The 24,305-nt window shown below is 38.4% G+C and overlaps 1 protein-coding gene across 1 annotated transcript in view; it reads left to right on the forward strand.

Moving 5' to 3' along the window:
- Positions 1–13,291: 13,291 nt before the first annotated feature.
- Positions 13,292–24,305, forward strand: part of notch2 (notch receptor 2) — a 51,960-nt gene continuing 40,946 nt past the window's right edge. Inside the window, exon 1 of the mRNA XM_028028011.1 lies at positions 13,292–13,677. Coding sequence (XP_027883812.1) covers positions 13,605–13,677 — 73 coding nt within the window. The 5' untranslated portion in view covers positions 13,292–13,604. The remainder of the gene's footprint in view (positions 13,678–24,305) is intronic.

Consider the following 24,305-nt stretch of genomic DNA (forward strand, 5'->3'; position numbering starts at 1 on the left):
ATTAAAAAAAGTAAATAAAACCTTGTGTAATGTGTGTTTGTGTGTGTTAATTTCACAGTGACTAAAGAGGCGACAACATGCCTGGTGTTTCTCTCCAGTGCTTTCTTTCCTTCCTCTGCACGTTACCATGGCAGCAGCGAGTGTGTGACAGTCATGTGAAAACGAAGCTGATTGGATTAAAATACTTTATGTGATCAGAGGTCAGGAATACTGCACATGTACTAGACACACAGAGCCGGATTCAAACACACACACATGTGTGTGTGGCTTTTGACAGTAACGGACTGAAATATCAACTTCTGCACATTTTATCTGCGTTTTAAAGCAAACTGGAGAACTCTATTGCCCACTCGTATTGACATATCTTGATTAGATTTCCTGTCAAAAAAAAAACTGATGGAACCACAGCGCCACAATCCCACACTTGACTTTGTAGTCTTAAAGAAACAGCACTTTAAATTATTAATTCACCTCAACCTTCACCTCCTGTACTGCATTTCAGACATGGCGTCTGCAGGTTTTAATTTGGTCTGCTGGCTTTTGGTTTAAACAGAGGCAAACATAAAACTTAATTATAAATCCCTTGATTATTTAAGTGCAAGGTCCTAATTTTATCTCGCTGGTTGATGTGGAAACATGCAGTTGTGTCTGCTCCTAATGACTTAATGGGATGACTTTACTGTGACCCACAAGAAAATAGAGAGGAACAATGCTGTGTAACATTTATTTATACCCATAAGTACGTTATTTGATCAGCGCTTTAGTATTACGCTACCATGAAGTGCTGTCAGCTACATGCTAATGCTAGTATTGCAAACTGTTACAATTACATAAATGCCTGACATACTTTTGTATTTGGCCCATGTTACATGTTACATAGATAAAACTTTGCTGTAATCAAAGTTGTCCTTTGGGTTAAGACTCAGCCATCTTTGCACATCTAGAACCTGAAATCTCTCCTAGCTTAGGTTGCGTGTTGTCCTGCTCAAAGGTGGTTTTCACTTTCTGGTCCTCCACAGCCTCTAGCAGATCTTCTTTCATAACAGCCCTGTTTTCAGCTCAAAGGGAAAGTCACTCAACAACATACAAGAGGTCTTATTGTACTTCACAGTTTTCTAATGTGCTCAATGTGATGGGTAGTGTAAGTTTTGCACCGCTGTTAGTTCTGCATTTTTGCAACCTCTGCAGAAAACCATATACAATGCATCTGTAAAATACTCACAGTGCTTCACTTTTTCCACATTTTGATTTGTTACAGTCTTATTCCACATTGTACTAAGTTAACCTCTTCCCTTAAAATTCTACACACAAATTTACTCCATTATGACGATGTGGAAAAAAGATTTAGAGATTTTTGTAATTTCATTAAAGGGGCAGCATTATGCAAAAATCTACTTTTTTGAGCTTTACATCATGTTACAATGTTATTCCCTTATCAAAAACATACCTGGAGTGATGCTTTGATTCTGTCATGCCTGTTTGAGAAATCCTTTAGTCTCCCAAGGCCTTTGAGGGTGAAGCTTGTCCTCGGGGTTTTTTGGCCAACGTTGAGGGGGCGGGGTGGGGAACCTCATCTGAGCTTATGAGTGGTTTTATAACTCAGGATTCAAGATTTAGTTTGAAACTCTTTTACATTCACTGTTCTCATTCTTCTTATAAAGCAAGCTGCCTCGATGGTCAACAATGTTGCCTTGTTAGTCAGAAGTTCTCAGTTCCCAATCCAGTTCTGTGTGAAGTTCCCACTGCATGCATGGGTTTTCTCGAGGTACTTCAGTTTTCTCTCACAGTCCAAGCAGCGTTCACGCTGTCCGTCCATTTGTTCTGACTTCTGACATGACCTGGGTGCACAACCTGTGACTGCTGGAGATAGGCACCAGCTCCCCTGTGACCCTGCACATGATCGAGGGGATAAATAAGATAGATGTCAGGATGGATGGCTTCAATAATCTAATAAATCTGCTGAAACCTGCGAAATACTTGCAAATGGGACAAATGTGTACTTTCCAGCAGAGCAGCAACTCTAAACATGCAGCCAGAAATTACAATGAAACAATTTAGGTCAGAGCATTTTTCTGACTGGATTGCTCGCCATTGAATCTGACTGAGCACAAATTCTTCTGCAAACAAGAACAAGGAATTGTTTCACTCTCAAGATGTGCAGAACTAATCAAAACTTGCTGTACATGACGCACGCTCACCTGGAGACCAGTGAGTCTTTGCATCCATGTTCAACAGACTCCAGAGTACTTTCCTTTCAATACCAATAGCTGCTGACAATGTGGGCAGTTTAAGTTAAGGCAAAATTTAAAAAGTAATGATTTTGGTTGATGCTGGTGTTTTGGTGTTCCTCCAATTTTTTTTCATCTTACTTGCTTTAATTTGTTGGTAGTTGGTCAGTTTAGTGCTTGTCTGTTTAGTGGTCTTCCGCTGTGAAGAAGTGTTATCCTCAACAAGTCTGGTGGGCTGAGGATAATCTTGTTAGGGTTACAAGAGGAGAGATGTCTGAAATTAAATGCCTCAATTTTCAACAATTTTTTTAAAGCTCAACTGAACAGAGGGTATGAATACATTTGCAATGTACTGTAAGTGGGGATCTACAATATCATTTTGCACAGATGCAGTGTGGTGGGAAAGTGAAACGTAACAAGGATCCGTGGACGTGTCCATCATCTCATCCAGCTTCCCACCTCATCCCAGGTGCTTCCCTTTCTCTTCCCGATCACCATCTCCTGTCAAACTCCTGCATCATCCAATCAGAGCAAAGGGAAGCTGCAGAGACAGCAGCTGTATGGCAGAGACGAGGTGCCATAAAACATAGAAGGCCGAAAGAGGAAGTTGAGGGGGTCTGGTGCGTTATTGCAACACAAACACATGCAGACACACACTGGTTCCTGGGAACTAGGAACTTCTCACGGGAGGTGAAGGTGTGGCGGGAGCGGGGGATTAGTGTGGAAGTTTTTTCTTTTCTTAGTTTTCTTTGGCTTGAACCTGCATTGCATATTGTCTCGAGTCTACAACATCATCTTAGATGACTTTCCTCTCAAGATGTGGCATGTCTTCTTCAAAAATAGCTGACCTGAGATCCTGTGGGTGTCAGAAAAGCGTGTGAAATATTTACACATGTTCACAAATATAGAATTAAAGTTAGAGGAGAGAAATCAGAGCCAATGTTAGGAGGTAAAAAAAAAACCCCAGAGGATTGTAAATCTCTGTCACATTTGTCCCATTCACAGCAAGGTTAACACAGCACAATTAGTCATAGACCGGTCAAAAACACACCTCTGCATTATAAGTCAACAGGTTCCGATATAGGTCAGGATCCTGGTTAACATGGCTTTCAAAGGTTTACACATTTGTTCTAGCTTGCACTTTCTTTGCCATGTAAAACATGAGACCATAAGATTTCTGTTTACAAAAGAACAGAACCTGACTAAAGTGCTGGACACTCAAGAAATTTAAGATGAAAATTGAAACAATGTGGAAAAGAAAACAAGGATACATCCTAATGTGAAGAGGCAGGTTTTTCCACTTTAGGCGCAGCAAATGGCAAAAGCCAGATCACCTCTGTTCATTAATTTGCTCCTCAGAGCATATAAGAGCGTCTGTTTGACTGACCTTTGTGACCTTTTTGGGAGTGTACAAAGTTTGAGAGTTTTGACAGGTATGTGGGTGCGGATGCTTTTAATGATGTAAAAATCAACAATAAACTCTTAAACTAAATGATAAAATGTCACTTTAAAATCAAATCAAATAAGAGCATGTAAAATGAACCTTTGAGAACCCCACAGGAAAAGAAGGCAGTGGAAGATAATGAGAACTCAAGCAAAAAGACGGCTGTATGGTTTTATAGCTTTAATGTGAAATATGCCCAGGACAATTTAGACAAAAAAAGAAAAATACAAAGAATGAAAAAGGTTCAGTATCTGTGTGCAAAAGTGTGCACAACCTCAACATGGTGCTTGTTGAAACATCTCTTCATCCAGTCTCACCATTAAGGAGGAATCCATCTGAATCCCACATCTTGACTTCATTACACTTGCAAACACTATTTACTAAACACTATTACTCACCTAATTCATCATTTCCTAAAACCATTTATTTCGACATTTGTTTAAATAATGACAATGCCCATTCATAGCAGGGGCACACACTCACATATACATAAGATGCATGCAATGTTGGCTGGGAGAAAGTAATGGCTCATGTGTGAATTCCAGCCATGCCTGTCTTTTAGCAGCTTGTGAATTTATGATACAATTAGCCCTGGAAGATGAGTGCTGCACCCTCATTTTACACTCCATGACTTGTGGCGTGTGAGTTAAAAGTGCAAAAATGCAGGCGAGCATGGTTTGGAGGGCCCAGTGTGTTACACTGGCCGCTCCCCGGACCTGGCCTCAGTAGAGAAATCTTTATTTATATCCATTAACATTTTTGCAAAGTTTTTCATATTTTATATCAGAGTAACATGACTCCAATGTATTCTTAGAGCTGGCCATTCATGTGATATTTAAAGTGTTTCTGTCCATGAGCAGATGTTCACCGACATGCTTCCATGCATTTAAGTGTACTACATAAACATAAAATGCATTTCCTCCTCTGTGTGCAGACATTTTAAATATAAATTTGGTGGAAATAATAGTTTTTAGCGTTTTTAGAAAACAGGGAGATAAGGCTGAAGGCTGTGGTTTTCTTGTAGTCTTTTGGTGGATTTGCCGGTCCACCTCCTGATGAGACCAATATAAATGAGACAACAACTCCTTAAAAATGGCTTTGAACTGGAAGCAATCACCTGCAGTCTAGAGTCCTTGAAATGAATCAGACACCAACTCAAGCATCACCACACACTTGTGGTGAACACCAGCAGTTCTTTCACAGAACGAGGGGGTAGGAGTGGGTAAAATGAGGGTTTATGGTAACGCTGCCACTGCTTGTGAAATCATTTAAAGTTACTGCAACATTTTTTACAGTTTGTGGTCCAGGTTATGTAAGATGATATGGTCATTTTAGACTAAGCTGACCCAAAGCCACGGAGCAGTTAATATCACCACCCTGTATTACATTAATCATTCAAGAGTTTGTGTTTGTATTCAAACACGTTGAACTTTTTCAAATTTCATCACATTGCGACCACAGATTTTGGTGTTTTCTGTTGGGGTTTGATGTGATAAACCAGCACAAAGCAGAACATAGCAAACTGAATGAAAAATCTACTTTCAATTTTCTTTTACAAATAAAAATCTGAAAATGGTGTGGCATTAATTCAGGCTTTTTAAAATTTATTTTACTACCCCAAAATAAAACCCACTACAATTAATTGCCTTCAAAAGTCAACTAAGAAGTAAACAGAGTTCCTTGGCGTTGTTAAATAATCTCAGTGTAGATGCAGCCTCAGAGGTTTGCTACAGACAATTAGTGGGAAAACACAGCAGACAGGTCAGGATGACCGTATTGGATTAGTTTAAGATGAGGTTGCTTATACTGGGGAGAAAAAAACTGGCGAGGTCTGCACATAACCTGACCAAAGAAGGTGGCGGCTGCATCTTGCTGTAACAATCATTTTATTCCCCGGGAACACTGGCTAAATACGGGACGGTCCAGAAATAAATCTTATTAGTGGTTTGTAGACGACTTGAAACTGGAGAAAAGGCTCACAATCCAGCGGGACAACAGCACTAAACACACAGCCGCAGCTACAACGAGATGTCAGAATGTCCTCATAAAAGTCTAGGCCTAAATCCAATCGAGATTTGTTGGAAAGTACTGACGCTTATAGGCGTTTACTATCCAGTCTAACTGAACTGGAGTTATTTTTGCAAATAAAAGTAGGTTCAATTTAATGCAATAATTTCTCTCTGTAATAATTTCCCACTTTACAACTGCACACTACTTTCTGTTGGCCTACATAAAATCCAATTAACGTGTTCTGATGTTTTCTGATGTTTGTGGTTGTAACATGAGCAAATATGAAAAAAGAGTTTAAGAGTTTGGAATAGTTTCACGTGGTCATGTGCTAAATCCCTACCAGGAAAAAAAGATGTGCTGAATCATCATTATAATTTATATTTGCGCTGCAGGTTAGTCTTTGCTTTTTATAATCTGCTCAGGATATTCTAATCTGAGGTGCCTCCACTGGTCTGGAGCTAACCCATCCTCTGAGAAGTGACCATGGCTGAGCAGAGTGTTTGAGCGACGTAGGGGTTCGTAACCATGCCGGTGCTTCATCCCTCAATGTGGTTATGTGCTGCAGTTCAGCAGGGAGCTGTTTGTATTGAGGAAGTTGGGAGCGAGGGTGGTGTTTTGCATGTGTGCATGTGGGTGGAGAGCGTAAACCTTGCAGGACCCGGATTGCACTGGTGGGGATGTTATTTTCCCACAGCGTGGTATAAATAGCCCACTGGTGTGGGGTGATGGCGGGCATACTGGGGCGCTCAAGGGAGGATCCCATCCACATACAACAGCACATTCCTGTCCACCTGGCCCTGCCACAGGTCAACTTACAGGATGTGTTCATATTCAGACACCCTTTCTCCTTCTGCTCCTCCTTCTCACCTGTTCAGTCACCCCTCCTCTCCTCAAGATATCCGCCATCGAGGGGCGTCTCTGCCAGCAGTCAGTGACTGCCGTGGCGGTCACTGACTCTCCACCTTTTGACCGTCGTGGAACGCTGTGACGCAAACACTCACTCATGGACGCTGTCTTAGCTTCTGATACAAACATAGTGATACAGTTCCCTCTTTCCAGCAGGAAACCGTCAGACACTAAGTTAGTGTATCAAGCTCTGGAACATACTCTTCTCTGCATTAGTATGACCTTTGCAAATGACCTGAGATGTATGTTAACAGATTGTACAAACAGAGTAAATCCCCTCCGAGCTAAATTGCGAGAGATAAATCTGAGAATTCTTTTTTTTTTTTTTTTCAGATTTATGACTTGGCTGCAATCTGTTTAATAAACATTGAATCTGAAGCTCTTTAAAAACTTCCACAGGTATGTTTACCTTCATTGGAGATTATCCCATGCCTAGCCGAGTGAATGATTACACCGACACTGAGTGGATTGGCGAGCTTTTTATTTTTCGCCTATGATAGCATTACTGTCCCCAGTGTTGACACTTGAGTCATAAAACTTGAAATTCACACAGGAAAATAATTTCAGCCGATTAAATACCTGGAAACCTTTTAGTCTGATTTACATCACTCTCTAAACTAGAGGCGATGTGGCTTCTTGTCAACTAGATGCTTATATTGCTGGTGCAGAGAGATTCGACTCTACACCTGTCAGGGCATCAACTTCATATTTTACGCAAGTTATTTACTTTAAACTGCTGCAGAATTGATATGTAAATGATATTTTTGCAAATAGGATGCTATTGCAAAAAAAGATATACTGACTACTTTTTTTCTTTCTCTTTTGCAGAGGCCTTAGCATATCACTAAAAAGGGAAGAGGTGCTTATCAAACCTAAATATGCATTCTCTAGTTTCCTGTGTATGAGGCAAAGCATCATAAAGAAAGCTTCATATTAATCAGAGTTTGTTTGGCACAGAAGTCTTGATGAATGCACATGAGTTATTAAAGATTTACTCTGGGCTGTGTGAGGTTTGCAAATCTCTACAAAGCTGCAAAATTCTGAGTTGTCAACAACTGAATGAACCAGAAATTAGCTCTAAGAACAGCAACACAAATTGCATTAACTCAATAAGTGCATAAAGAGCATAAAGGGTCTTTGAAGCTAAAAGGAAACCAGAACCTCTGTTCTGTTCTGCTGCTGATGTGTGCAAATCAGCTGCCAGAGCCAAGTAATGAAAAGTGTATCATTCCCTGCTGCTGCTAATTATAGAAAGGCATCAGATGCACACTTCACACTGGCTCTGATGTCCAAAACGTAAAGGCAGAGATTCTTCCTGAGCAGCAGGTATGGATGTGGTTTCCCATGGCTATGCGACTGTGGGAAGATGGCATGTTTATGGTTAGGGGGAGCACACATATCCTCCCCAGCGTAATCAGTCAATACTATCTGCCCTGCGAGAGCCGTGAGAGAGAATAAATCTACCGTCTGACAGCTGGAGTCACCCTGACTGATGAAGCTCCATATCAGTGTGAAGAGCCCCCCGACACTGATGAAGGCAGCTCTCTCACCAGCATGGCAGCTGCTGATGGCTGTGATCCAGGCCAAGTTTTATTACTGCTCCGCAGTACACCTGATATAAAAAGGCTTATTACTCACGGGAGGTGATTTAAAATGAACCGCTTTAAAGCTGAAGTGGTGAGGTCACAGCTTTGGTTTTCTTTCTTTGCAAAAAGGACTTTATACCGATGTATATTTACAGTGTCTTGCAAAAAGTAATCCTACCCCTCGAACTTTGTCACATTTTGTTGCTTCACAGCCAGAAACATAGGTCCTTTTGTTGAAGAAATTCATATGAATCGTCAACACAAAATAGTGCAAAACTGTGATGTCTTAGTAAACTAGTACATTTCAAATAACAAATATTTTCCTAATAAAAATGTGAAACGTTTGGCATGCATATGAGTCTGGTATGGATTCTGTGTCTTTCCTCTATCTGTTTTATCTGCTTTCACGTACACTGCTGCTGCTCACACAACCATATCACACAAGACAGGCGAGAGTCACACAAACAAAATGAAACTGATTACACTACCCTTTAGGGAGCGTACAGAGTAAGAAGAATCAAAGCAGAACTTGTGCTATAATCTTTGTTTCACTTGGTGTCAGCCCTCAGGTGAGCTGAGTGAGACCCGTCACTGGACAGATACAGAGTGAATGTAGTGAATGTCACTGAGGACAGGACAGGATAACATTGAGGAGTTTTGCTCTTGGTCCCCAAACTGGTAAACGGACCTGGGTAGTGCACAGAGGGGAACATTGATTAACTACAACAGGTCAATATTTTATATTTCTGGGCAATTTTCAGCTGCTACTCTTTTTAGCAGAGTACCAGGCACAAAATTCCAGCACAAGAACATTGAGGCTCTGGCTGAATGTAGAGGGTCTTTGTCCTGCTGGAAGGTGAACCTTCACCCCAGTCTCAAGATTTTTGTGGCCACTAATGAGTTCACATCCAAATCATTTTTGCATGTAGGTCAAAAACAGTTCAATTTTGGCCTCATCTGACTACAGTACCTTTTTAACCAGACATTTTCTATACCTCCAAAGTGACTTGTGCCAACCTGAAAACAGCTTTGACTTCCGTCTAACATTCGCTGTCTTCTTGCAACTTTTTCATAAGCGGCAGATTTGTGGAGTGTAAAACTTGTTCTTTTTACAGATTTCTCCACCTGATCCGAGGATCTCTTCATCTCCTCCAGAGTTACCTTGGCCACTTCTCTAAATAACGCTCTCTTTCCCATGCCTGTCTGTTTAGGTGGATGATCATGTTATGGGATGTTTTATAGCTGCCTCGTATTCTTTTCGTTATTGCTTCCAATATTAATTGCTTGAACATTATTTGCATGACTTTATTTTATTACTTTAAGTGCTGGCTGCTCACATAAAAACCCATAAACCACATTGAGGTTTGCACTTGTGACATGACAACATTTGAAAAGTTAAATGGGTTGAAAGTCTTCTGTGAAAGTGTATCGATTTTTTTTTCACATAAATCCAGAAAATGGGGTTTTGGTAAATTCAATATGACTGCTTAAAGAAATATAGCACTTTCTTAGCACCTTGTTTTCAAGTGTTTTCTCACAGACTCTACAGTCTTTCATCAGTGCTGTGGCAAGGAAGAACTAATCAGTATTTTCTGCCTATGCGGCAGAGCCGCGCCCTGCTCTCAACCCGTCTCTCCCAAACTACAGAAGCCCACATCTGGAGTGACATCACTAAGAAAACAGCCCTGCAGACAGAGTGATTCTCTGACCAGATGCATCTCACATTACTGCACACTCTAAGACTGAGATTGGATCCACCAAAGGTTCGTTTATGACCCTACAAACAATTTAGAGAGGATCGTCTTACAACGAGTCAGTGAGCAGATAGTAGGGGGGGAAAGCAAACACAAGGCCAAAAGGCAGACCTTTTGAATATGAAGTGCGTCTAACCAAACGTCTGAGCACCGCTGCTGTGCCAGCACCTGATAACAAACCACACATGAAGAGCAAAAGACTGACACTGGCCGGAGCAACAAAAGCACTCTTAGTATGAACCCCCTGAGGAGATCAATTTGCTCTCCTCTGGTTCCAGGCTTTTCAGCGGGGTTGAATAGAGGACAAAGGGCAGCTCACAGCAGCAGGAGGTTCAGCAATGTTTTTCTAATGGGGTGTAAAGATAAACAAATGACCAGGAAGAGACATGAGGACATCCCAGACATTTTGGAGGAACCTGTGATTTACACCTGCATTATTCACCTTGATAAGGGATAACGAGTCTGAGATTACTGAGATCTATTGTGGCTTATAAAGTATAAGTGACAGTGAGTATTATAATTATACTCAAATACGGGATCACAGGAATAACAAATCAAAAAATTTTACTTTCTGAGCCTTTTTTTTTACATAAAGAAAAATAAAATATTATCACATTATTAAAATAATGGCCTAAGTTCTAAAATTTCTTTTTTTTGGCAAAAATATCATCCCTGTTTTATTTCCAAAAGATGATTTAGGAAAGAAAAAACACTTTTGGCAAAATATATGGCTTAGACCATTATATTAGGACAGTGTATGTGTGATAAAGAAATTCGACAAGATATTAGGAAGAAAATTGTGGATCTCCAGAGGTTCGATTCATCCTTAGGTGCAGTTTTCAGATTCCTGAAAATGCCATCTGCCCAAGCAAGTATGTATCATAGAATCATAAAAACCATGGGAATGTCACAATGTTCAGGAGGGAGAGGGGGTTTCCCTGTTCCAGCGATGAACAATCATCTCTGTTAAATGTGTGAATCAACCCCAAATATAGGCAAAAAGACCTTGAGAAGATTCTGGCTGAACCTGGTAAAAGTCCCCAGGCATAGTGAAACAACCCACGTCCAGACACTCAGAAAGGAAGAATATATGACTCCAAAAGCATATAAGGCCAGAGGTCTGCTTGCAAATAGACAGAGGGACAAAGGGTCTTCATTTTTTGAAGTGTTTGGCCATAATTAGAGTCATTACCATTACATTTGGAGGGAAAGGAGGAAAGCTTGGAATATTGAGATTACCATCCCAAATGTGAAGTCCTGTGGTGTCAGCATCTTGTTGAGGGGGTGTTTTACTTTAAAAGGAAGGAACATAATGGGTCATTATGTGGAAATATCAAAACAGCATCACAGCAACTTAAAGCCTGCATGGGCACAAATGGCTCTTCCAAAAGGACAATGACTTTAATCCTGCCGTTTTAGTTGCAGTGCAGATTGGTTTAAGGACAGCAAAGCTAATGTTTTAGAATGGCCACCACAAAGCCGTGTGAGAAAAGCTGAAATACAAGGCAGATTACAAACCTGACATAGTTACACCAGCTTTACTGGAAGCAATGGGATAAAATTCCAGCAACACAGATTATAAGGCAATTCAACCAAATACCAGGGAAATCTATTTATACCTCTGAGTTTAAAAATTGGTAAAAACTATTAACCAAAGTAATCTTATCCATCATTCTAGGATTTAGCAAATACCTATGATTTCTGTAATCCCAAATTACTTACAGAAGAATATAATGTATTCTTATTTAATTTCATACAGTGAGAAAAAAGTTATGTGTCTTTTTAAACACCATAAGTCAAAGTATTTTTCCAGTCTACAATGCTGGAGCCAGTCATAAGCATTTGCAGAAAGTCTTATATATTTCTGAGGTTATTAAACTGGATATTTTTACAAAATTCTAAAACTGATAAAAAGATATGAGGAAAATTGATCAAAAAGGCTGCCAATATACCAATAACAACAGAAACTGCAGACGTTTATTACAAATATCACTTCATGTGACGAAAGCTTTCATACAGTTCTGAGAGTAGCTGTACGTTTTATTTCTTCCAATAAAACATAAAGGTACTGTGCTTTAAACTAAAATACATTGTTTTTAGTTTAAAAACAACAACCTACCCATGGTGAAACATGGTGGTGGCAGATTTATTATCCAGGATCGCCTTTCTTCAGAGGGTACTGGTTGTAGTATAAATTATAAACAGGTCCATCTCAGTTTAGACCTACAGCCTTCAGGTATTTGTGAGAAAGCTTAAGAGGATGTTTCTTTATCAAAGTGAGACCAACATATGTCCAGTTTCACAAACTTAATTAGACAGAAACTTTATGCAGCAACCCAAAAAGGGCTGTGTACAAGAAATGTCTCCACAAACTGATAGGAAAACATTAGCAAAGACTGGGGATTGTTTTTTTTTTCAAGTCACATCTGAATAACAAACACATATGAAGCTGAATAACAACGTCCTCCAACAAAGCGTCAGTTTAAAGATTTGCACTATTAATGCAACTATTTCATTTTTTCAATTTCCCATTGGAGCAGGTTTGTTAGTTTTGTAGTTATTTGGCAATATGTTTGGAAAGAGGGGCGGAGAACGTTTCAAAAATAATGTATTTTTGTAATTTAATCCTGAGATATTGGACGTTTATGCCTTTGAAACGCACTGTAAAATTTTTTTATCTGGTAAACCTACCCAAGTTCTACTCAGAAAATTTGATTTTAATACCATAAAAAACGCGACACCACTTTTTAAAAATACTAACAGTTTATTTTATTAGTGTGAGGACAGCTTTATCGACTCTAATAATGCAGTTAACAACTACTGTTTGCATATTATAGATGGTCTAGTCTGCTAATCCACCACTACTTTGTATGTAAACTCCAGTTTTTTCAGCTCAGATTACCTGGAAGCAGTGATTGACACCTCACTGTGGACATGAACCCTGGCTGCGCATTATGGTAATGATCAGGGTAACTTAAGGTTACTTTAAAAGCAGACATTTAAGGCGTAGGTGTTAAAAGAAATACCAAGGGAAAACGTGCATTTCACGGTGAGCAGAGAAGAAAGAAAACTCATTGAACGGGTTAACTTTGAGTCATACCAGACTCCGCCAGAAGTAGAAAAATGAGAAAAAAATTCCTCCGCCACAACGACACTAAGAGCGACTACTTCTATTTTTTTTTTTTTTTTTAACTTTTACACACCCTATCTACGACAAAATGTCTTTTCTCCCGTGTAATTCTTTTTTAAAAATGCCAATAAATGCTGCCTTAAATACATGAACCCCGTAATTTTAAAGACTAGCCATATTTTTTAACCTAACGAATAGATCCCCTGGGTTTCAGCGGAAGGATATGATTTTTTCAGTGGTAGTGACTTCAGCGCTCTGGCAGCATAGAGAGGTGCGAGACTTTTTCAGCGCCGTGGCTACGCAGATGAAGTTTATTTTTTTGGACGGGGTTATTTTGTCACAGTTTTAGAGTAACAACCCGTAGAACACATGTAGACGAGTAATGGGATGTTGTAAGTAGCCGCTGAAGCTGATTTTGAGCCATTTAAATTTCGCGTTAATACTCCACTGAGACCTTTTTTTTTTTTTTTTTTTTTGAGAAGTAATCGTTGAAGGGAGACAGCTCAACTTTTGGGCTGGCTGCCCTATGTGGATTTTACATAAAATATGGAACACATACCCGGTTTCTGCCTTGGCAAGGCCCTAGTCTTGGTCTTCTACTTCACTCGGCTAACTCTTGGTAAGTTTTCTACTTGTTGAATTGTAAAATGGTTTGGCACGAGTTCATAGTTTTCGTGAAACACGTTTTGTTGCCTCGGCATCTGTGAGACACGGGGCATCACTTTGCTTCGCTCACCGCCTATGCGCTGCTGTCTGACTTTATAGTTACGCTAAGAAGAAGTTGAGCTAAAGTTAAGAAAACCCTCTAACTTTAAGGGAAGTTCACATTTCGGTGAATATGGTTCTTTTCGCCTAAAAATAGGTGCAAGCGCGGTTTTTTTTATTCACACCTTTTACCAAACTTTTCTTCTTTTTTTTACCTCCTACTCACGCGCTGTAAATTTGTGCGTAAAATGGTTGCCTTCTTCCTAAAATGTTTAAGTAATGTTTATGTATTTTACATTTTTTAAAAGAACTATGAGCTGTTTAATTCTGATAATATGGTCATAAACTTGAGTTGCACGGTCCAGATGTTTTCAAGCAGAGCTAAAAACTCAAAATGGACACTTAACATTGATTAGGCTGCTGTGTTGAATTAGTAGAGCTGTCAGTAATGACGGATTAGATACGGTTTGAGTTTTATGTTTCATATGCTGCAAAATCCCTGCCTTTTCTCTCTTATGAAAGACAGTGAGCTACCATTGTAAGGTTTTCAACCTGCTGGGTTAAATGTCAAGTGCACATCTTCACAGTGTGTGGGATAAAAGGGCAATAAGGGTGAAACATAGAGATGCACTCCTGTCCTGGTCAGATCTGACCGTCTGACTTCAGATTTGGACTGATCCAGATTGCTTTATTTTAAAAATATTTATGCAAACAATCAATTATACGCAGCTTTATAGAGAAAAGGTAGTTTGTGAATGTAATGATCCCTTCACACAGTTGGAAGTGGGGATCAGACTTTTACTTTTGAATACTTTTGTCTGGTTTTCTATGAGGTCTGAGTTGTCGATTTCTGATTTTTACCAATTTGGGTTCCTTTTATTTTAAGTATTTTAAAACATATATTGCAATAAAAAGTCCTGCAGGCCCTTTTATACAAGTAGCCATTTTAAGTTTAGGAATTACAAGATTATCCACATTCACCCGTCAAAGCATAAATTAGTATCCATGGCCCTGACCATTTATCAGATTTTCAGAAGTTAAAAAAACAACAAAATGCTGTTTGTTTATGAGTTATTGACCGTAAACAGGGAATTCATCATTTTGATGTATTTAATGAATAATTAAATAAATAATCCTAAAATGGCCTCCAAAGGAGGGGCTGTACACTATTGTGTTTTTGACACAAATCAAAACAAAGTGCCTGTAAATTATTACTTATTGACTATTACTAGATTTTATAAACAGAGCAGCCATATTGGATTCTGATATCGGGTTAGGTTAGAAACCTTTCACTCCCCAACTTCAAATTGTGACTGGCATGTAATATGTATTCTCATATCAAGCAAGCAGTAAGTAGAGGAAAAGTCTTTTCCCTTCTTTAAAAAAAAACAACAAAAAAAACTTTTAAGATATTAATGCAATTACAGCAAATCTGCACAATATATCATCATAGCGACAACAGTGTGTGCACTATTGCAGCTATAAAGGATGCAATGTTGTGCAGGCTATTATATTTCAGGTGACGTGCATTAATTCTCTGTATGCAAATAGTTGAAACAACTCTGTGTATGGGTCAGTTTTCCCATACATTGGATGGGAAAAAACTTCAACTCATGGAAAGTGGTGGAGAAATCATGATGATGATGATGATGATGGGAAAACAAAGAGAAAATTGAGGGAAATGTGTACTAATTGCAATTGATATTATCATTGCAATATTGAATAACATGATCAAAATTACATATTTTCCTAAGATGCAGGCCCCAAGCACATGCTGGGAAAGGACATATTTACAACTGGAATTAGCTGGTTCCATGAACAGAAACATGTATAACAACAATATCTTCAGTATCTATGAAATTCAACCATTTCATACTTTTGTAATTGGCTGTTTTATACCCAAGTCTTTTGACTTGCTCTTATCCAATGGGGGAAGGTTTGTTACCTCTTTAGCAATCATTGATTTAGAGTAATTTTCTAAAATCTGATCATAGTCTACTGTAAGGAAATGTGATTAAGCCACTCTGAGTAAGTGTTGTCGATCAGATATAGATTACAGAGAGTTGTTTTGGTTTGATCAGAGCTCATAATCCTGAAGCATTATCGGGTCCGTCCATGAGTCAGAACCACATTCAGAGGAAGGAGAGTTCAATTTAAAGTCAGTTAACAAAATTTCATTACAGTTTAGATTGAAGCATTTTATGTCGTTGCTTTTTGTAAAGTACCTAATTACAATGAAAAATGGTCCAGAATGGTAACACATCAGTTCACAGTGGGGCTACAAACTGACCAGGATCCTTTATGAACTGATCTATGGATAATAATAATAATAATAATGCAAGTATTGGATCTTCTTGTGTGAAATTGACTTGTAGTGTGCTAATTTGCTATTTTTCTTATATTTGTGATTATACCAGCTTTTATTTTCACAGAGTGTAGTGTGACACTCTGCTGTGGATATGAGTTAAAATGTCGCTATGCAGTTTTCATGCAAATGTACCAAAGTGGTAAAATATATTTTACATCAAAGGTCTTTGAAACTATTTAGCTCAAATTTGATTGTTTGTTGGTGTTTTCTTTTTTTTTTTTTCTCGGTCATGCTGTTTTTTTTTCATGCACCATAAGTTACTTATGAATGGTGATATCACACAAAGGACGAAAACACAATGTAGAAGTGCTGCAGGCTGTGCAAGGAGAAACACTGGAATGCTGTTGGTGTTTGACATTCCTCCCTTCTCTGTTGTTTCCCTCCCCTTCTTTCTCTTAAGCACACACACACACTTACACTCGTTACACTGGGATTTTCTCTTCTTTCTATTTTCTGTGTTTTTACCTGCTAATGATTGTTTGAGGCTCTGCGCTGTTCCGTCCCATTTAAAACTATTGCAGCCTTTAGATTTTAACCCCTAATGGAACAGTGTTTTATTTTTGTGTGGAAACAGCAAAAAACATGTGAAGTGGCTCCTTAATTGTAATTAAAACACTCTCGTCAGCTACTTTTTAGCAAACAACGGATTAATTCATCCAGTGTAAAAGTTGTTCTATAAGCGTAAATCAGCATTCAACTTTTGCTGATACTGTAAAATTGGTGATTTTTCAGCTTTGTTTATTCATTCAGCCACTGTGCTTTGCTATGTTGTCGAGTTAGTAATGTCTTGCATATCTGTGCAAGACATGGGCCCGTATGAGATTCTCACTGTCTTAAGTTAATACATCATGGTGTCACCACAAAACCTTAAAACTAAAATCTCAACCTTCGTTTAATTGCCTTTATTTGAAACAAAACAAAACCCCCGCAAGGTATTCAAACTGGGCCACATATACAATATGACAGTTGTCTACAACATTAATTTATTTTGGTGAATTTATTGACTTAGGCACAAATACAGATTTGTTTAATTTATTACTGCCAATGTGAAAACTTATACATGCTGTTGTGTTTTTAATAGAGTAACAAAAGTAGAACAAACTTTATTATCTGGTTAGCTAGTCGGGTTGTGTGCTTCGGTAGCCAGCCTTAACTTATACACATGACACTTGCAGATTCAAAACTGTGGGATTTTAAACAGTTACTTAATAGGAGTGATGCGTTGCACTCCTTTAATGTCTACACCATGACTGTCTGTGTTTGTTGAGACTGGAAATATTTTTAAACACTAAAGTTTGACATTCAGCAAGCTGACTTGCTGTGCATAGCAACAGGTGGGATGCTGTGTTAATCAATGTTTAATAAATCTGGAGATGAACTTCAGTTACTTCAGCCATTTCTCTCCCATTAAAAGCACTTGTTAAAATGAAGTTATAGCTTGATACATGCCTCATTCTAATGTGTATAACCCACAAACATTTATGAGCAAAGATGTAGACAAAGAAGTAGCAGTGTAGTTTAGCCTTTATGTGGTAAGTAACAAACAACACGTGAATCTTTAGAAAGAGAAACTTCACAATATCAGATTATGGAAATATGTTATAATTTATCATTCTTTGGTTCAGCTTTTCAGGTATTTGACTACTGGGTGAAATATTTGGGCCAGTATCCCTCTGGGTTTTACATTTCTAGAATATTCACTGTTATTTAGGAATGTGACAGTTATTTTTATTTTTTAATTTTTTGGTCAGGAAGCACAATAACACATATGTTGTCTTTCTATTGTTAGAATGGTCATATGTGGTTTGTTGAGATCCAACAAGGTCAGCCTGTAAAAGACTTCCTTTGTATTTGGGGTGTGGCACCAGCAAAGTAAAACATCTGCAGTAGGTTTGCAAGATAATTTAACATATGAATGTAGCACATAGTTTTCTGGAACATACAAAGAGTGACTTGGTGTGCAGGCTATTAAAGAGCTGCTCCTTCAAACTTTTGTATTGTGGCTGCTTTTCCCTCATTGAGGGATCATGTGAATGACTTCAGTTACAGAAATCCTGAAAAAGTCCTTAAAGGCCATTGTTGCATTTATTGAAAGTAACACAGATTCATTTCATCCTCCTGTGCATTCCAACCAAAGCTTCCCATGCATTCCCTATGAGTTCATCTGACATTTTTGAAGGTTATGCAGGAACAGCAACAGTTTGAATTGTCATGACTAAATTGCGAACATTTCTTATTCTCATTAGTGAAAACTACAAACACCCCATTGGCAGACTAAATTAAGATCATATGTAATCATGTGTAAATATTAGGTCATCTTCTGGTGTTGCAAACAACACTGCTTAAATCTTTTGATGTGAACTGAAGCCATGGTGTGGAGTTTTTATATCATACTGTTGATTCATTGCATTGTTGAATATAAAAGCTTTCTAGTGCATCTTTGTGAGAACATATGCCTGGCATAGATAAAAAGGAATCAATAATCTCAGAGCATTTAAATTTGATGGCTGAGACTATTTGGAAAAGTCTAAGATTAATGCTGTCATTGCTTTCATAATTACACAAAACAAAGCGATTAAAGCTGAGAGGCTCAGAGCTTAGCGAGGCAGGGGACAAGCAGTTTGACTGACGAGTAGGTGCACAGCGTTCTCCTTCTTGAACAAGCGTTGGTGTCATTGTTGTGCCACACGACAGTGCCACTCTTTGGGTGTGGGCATGTGGATGGCTACATATTTTAGCCTAGTGTGAACTGTAGACAAGCCACCATGCGTGTGTGCATCTGTTTGTGCGCGTTATGCGCTGCTTGTGCAGACCGACAAAGGCCAGCAATTGTGCCATCAGTGGTTTACTTCCATTTGACCCAAGCTGGAGCGTGGTGTGAAATGTGATTTATCTCCATCAAGTTTTGGCCTATGCTCTGGAAGACAAAGATTTTCATTGAACAGCCCACAGGACAGCATTATTTACTGACCTCCAGATTGGAGCTTAACATTGTGGCTGTTTGTTATAATATAAAATATCATCTCCATCCTCTCTGAGCTCTACACTGACATCAGTTTGGGCTTAATTCGTTGTTTTTGCATTGTCAATTTAATACCAGTAGGCAGAATAAAAAATGTTGTTATTTTGTTCTTCTATTAGTATTTTTATTTATCAGTAGTTATACAAAAATCCAGAAACAACATGCATGTTGGATCTTCCTTCACATATTTAGAAAGCTTATTTGATTACAAATTAGTTAATTTTATTAAAGGTAGTGAAATTTAGACCAGACTTACATATCAGATTGTAGTATGGAGGAGAATGGGAAATCTTTAAGACAAAAAGCTTTCCCACAGACAAGAAGTGGGAATGCTTTCTGATTTAGCGCTAATAGTTCTCATCATAAAAGTACAAAACATTAATTTTTATGATCTATTTCAATGTAAAGTGTTCAATACTGATAACTAAATAGAGAGTAACAATTATGCCTTGGATATTTTCTCACACTCTGTAATCCTGGCTATTTAGAAATATTTACTGATATATTAATACATTTAGCTACGTGGGTGAGGAATGCAGTGACATAGTAGCCCGAGTGTGTGAAAATTTATCAAAACATCCAGATAAGATAGCAGGCTTCTATGTATCATCTTTAGACACCGTGATTGAAACAGAGTAGAAATGATTAGTAATGCTTTGAATGGAGGAGAATTCTGAATATGAAAAAGGGTGGGGAAAGTCCCCAGATTTGCCTTCTCTGGACTGCTCACCTTGTTTTTGTCTCCTTTTCCAATCACATTCTGACGCACGCTGACTGTAACATGTGCACAACAGTATGCTCTGGTGTCCTGGTGTTTCAAAAACAGCTCAGCCCAACGTTATATTCTGCTAAGACTCGCCTTCGTTTTCTAAGTGTCTAGCAGGGCCACGACTGACACTTTAGGTCTTTTTACTTTGAACTTCATGGCTTTCTTTTGTTCTTTGTTTCAACCACACTTTTAGTTTTTAAAAACTACTGACCAGCTTTTATGTATTTTGATTGTTACTGGTGAATTATCACAGACTTTGTGACAAAAGGCTGTGATATTCTTGAGCCCCTTTGTACTCTGAGTTTGCAATACATTAGGGTTTAGAGTTCAGGAAACAATTCTAGAGAATTAGCTTAATACATCTCAGTTAATCACATAATTTACCTGTTTTTGCTGATGCTCATCTATCTGTACAGTTAAGACACCACCCTGAACCTGAAGCAGACCTTGAAGCCTGTGTGAGATTTAGGCTGAGATCATCCGCTTGGACCCAGTTCTGTTTGTGTGGGCCAGCAAAGCTCCCTTCGGGGTAATACTGTTTAGTTAGAGGTTTCGCTCTCATACTCTCTCTCTCTACTTCATGCTGAGCTAAAAGTATTTTATTGCAAATTACCATGGCAACATTTTTTTTTTTTACCTTGCTAGATAAAGAGGCTTGTGGAGCAATTCCAGGAAATGGGGTTACTTCCTCACTCAGCGCCAACAACTTCCTGCCCTCTCCTGTATGGATATGTGCCAGTCGACAGCGACAGCCGCTTGTGCCTTTTGACTCCAGTTTCATAATTACTTCCTCTTATCAATCCACAGCTTTTAGCTCAAAACTTCGTTTCTTCATTCTGCTACCTTCATGACTTTAATTTCTTTGTGGATTGAGCAAACCAGAGCTTGTTTGCTTTTTTGTTTTTAACAGCAAAGGATGTTCATCCTACTGTTCTGCTGAAGGACATTGTGGTGTCACATTGCTGTAAAACACCAAAAATGTTAAAGAACAAGAAGGAGCAAATGAAACAGCTGTTGTGTTGCACTGCTGTTACACTAATGCATTTTTAATGTAGTAGTCTGTGGTACAAACTAGATACCAGCTTACTGTGAAGACTACAGTAACTGCTCAGCTGTGATTTGTCTGTGTTGAAAGTGCTGCACACAGTGTGGGGTATCTTTTTTCAATGTAAGCCAAGCTGCTTTGCTGAATTATCACAAGCATCTCCACTCTGTAGAAGAATTCATAGCACAAACATTCGTCACATGTATTTCAGAGTATCTGTGATACACCAGCATGCCACCTTACAGATATATCGCACAGGTTGTGGCACGTTTTTAATACTTGTAACCACATTGATTTCTTCTTCAAGAGCTACTGAAGTATTTAAAGACGTACAAGTGCCATTTTAACACACGGCTCTTGGCATTCATTCATGACAGCCTGGTTAATTAGTGTGATTCTTATTTGAAATTATGAAAGCAAAATCTTTTAAACAAAAATTGTGTTGCGTCTTTGTCTTTTAGCTGCTGGAGAAGGTGTTGCAATATTAAGGGCGAAGGCCCGGTTTGATTATATTAGGTAAACATGGATTACCTGCCTGGTTGACTTAGGGCTTTGTCGTACTAACTTCTTTTCCTGTATTTTTTTTCACCCAAAACTTATGAAAATACAGCTCTGTTGATTTTTAGCTTTTGAAGGTTTTTAGAGCATATACAGGACTTTCTACATGTAGCCATTTTTGCTTGGTTACCTTTTTATCTAAATGAACAACTGCTTTCTGATGCAATTGCAACTCATGCCTTGCAGAAAAGTCCTCCATCAGAAAACAGGGGCCATGCGGTTTGCTAAAACTCCCTCTGCTATTATCTGCATTATGGGAATAGTTGGTGGTAAATGAAGCACGACAATAATTTCAATGTTGATGATAGAAACAAGAGTGAACAATTTTCTTTATTCGCCATTTCTGGTTTATTCTAACTTTAAGCAAACCTGTTTCCAGTGTTATGATTTTGGGGTGATATGTGTGTAGTTTTCATTCCTGATCCCTAATATTAACTGCTTTCAGAATACAGTTGTTGAAGTAATCAGATAATATACAATGACTCTCACGCATACACACCCCTTTTAAAATTCCTGGTTTTGAAACTCAACAAACTAAGGAAATAAGTAATCTGTAAAGCTTTTCTATTGAAATAATTTTTAATTAATTTACTTTGCACTTGCATTTAATTCTAGTGAATTTGATAAACCTGAAATAAAGTTCACATGTCCTAGTATTCAGTGTTTCCTTTAGCTAAAGCAGTAGTTTGCAGAGAGGTTGCAGAGCATCAAAATAGCCTGGTTGTACAAAGATATAAGATAAAAGGTGGGAGTCTTTAGTCATGATTCAATTGGATTGCACTGCAGAAGGCTACGATGCGATTTTAAACTGACTAGACGTATCGCACACACACACACACACACACAAAAGCAAGACATTTTCGTTCAACCACCAGCTCTGGAAAAAAAGTTTTTGGAGAAAATGACACCAAGGTGAAAATATTGCTGTCATGTTTTCTGTCTGTAGCAGATATAACTTCAAGTATGTGCTAGAAGACTCAAGAAGAAGATGTATCTAGCTTTTCAGAATCACTTTGCGTCCAATCAAATGTCCAAATCAACACAAAAATGAATTCACTGAAGAAATGAGAAGCTGTGAAGTTGCCTTGTTAGAGTCCAGAATTAAATCTGATAGGAAATCTTGGAGGTCATCTCAAGAGAGCTTTGGACAAGAGGTCGCCTCACAATCTGATAGAAATGCAGAACTTTTGTTCTATATATATTTGTCCACTTGCAATATTTGTCAAGTGGACAAATATTATCACGTTCAGATGTTCCATAATGATAGACTTCAACAACATAAGAATGCTGAATTTGAATCTAAATGTGCTCTAGGGAGTAACAGTTAAAGGGTGTACAAAGTTATGACACCAAGGTATTGCGCCTTTTCTTTTGTTTTTATAATTCAGCCTGAAGGATTTGTTTCCTTTTCGAGAGATTGTGGAGGACTTATGGTTCTGCAAAGAAAAAACAGTACCATAAGTTATACAAGTTATAATCATAATCAAGATTTCTCCCAGAAAACCTTCTAAGCCCTGTAGTTGGATGGCAGGGCAGTCATTCATCCAGCAGCCTGTCGTGTTTTTGAGTTAGAAAATGTTTAAGGTTGGCAGGAAATTTGAAAATATCACTTGATAATTATGTGCTATTGAAAGATTGGAAGAATAATACCTGAACATCAACTATAAAGTCTTAAAAAATGCAGACATTTTAAAAAGACTTAAATAAATAAGCAATGCTTAGCCTGGTGGGGGTACAAGTAAAGCCTGGTGGCCCGCCAGTCTTATAATACACCCTGCATGATATCATATTTTAAAGTTTAAATTTTTACAGGAATGTGTTACTTGAGTGAAAAGGAATCTTTACCCACACAACATGATTAGATTTTATTCTCTAAACAAAGCACACTTGTAGTGAAACAGGTCAAAAACTTTTTAATGCTACTGTTTGTGTTTATGTCCTTCCTACAGTCGTCAAAACATCTGATAGAGTTTAGCAGACCACCCTGTGTGTTCATTGATGTTATCGTCTGGAGGTTATTGAAAACTGCAAACCGTAATCTGTTATTTGCAGTCTGATAATATCTGTCAAGATCCAGCTACTATCAGGAGGCTTCCTTCAAGGCTCCTCTGTCTCATCAAATTGTAAACACTAACATTCGCTTTTCACTGAGTTTGTTTTACATGTAAACCTTTCATGTTGATCATACTTATGTAGACCAAAAGCACACAAAGCTAAAAGGTGAGCTGGAAGTTAAACAGAAATAAAGACTTTCATTGAAATGACAAGGATCCAATTCATGGTTGAAGTCAGTCAGGCAGGTAATGTCCACACAGACTGGTTTTTGTTTTACTGTTGACTTGGTCGATCGGGCCAATGTAGGTTCTCACTCCTGGGAAATATTTATATCTGTGCTCCATTGATAGTGAGGTGTGAGAATAGCCATGCAAAAAAGTCCTAATGCTGGTGTTCACATTCAGGACCACAATCTGAATGTGTGTGAACGTCCTGCTTGTTTTATTTTCCAATAAGTCTGTTTTGGAAACATTTTCCAATCATTCAGTCAGAGTGTTGGTAACCCCTGCAGGATGAGGTCGTTGACCTTTATGTGTCTGCTGATGTGGTATTATGCAGGATGTTCCAAATTTGGTAAAGCTATCGCGTCTGTGGTTACAACAGGTAGTATCGGAAGCTTGTCAAACCTGCTGGGGTAACAAAGGCCTTTGGTCTGAGCTTCTGTTCTTTGTTTATCTATATTTAATTAAAATGGATGAACTATGTTAAGTTAATAGTAATAAGTA

The sequence above is a fragment of the Xiphophorus couchianus genome, chromosome 9 (assembly GCF_001444195.1).
Source record: "Xiphophorus couchianus chromosome 9, X_couchianus-1.0, whole genome shotgun sequence".
Taxonomy (NCBI): domain Eukaryota; kingdom Metazoa; phylum Chordata; class Actinopteri; order Cyprinodontiformes; family Poeciliidae; genus Xiphophorus; species Xiphophorus couchianus.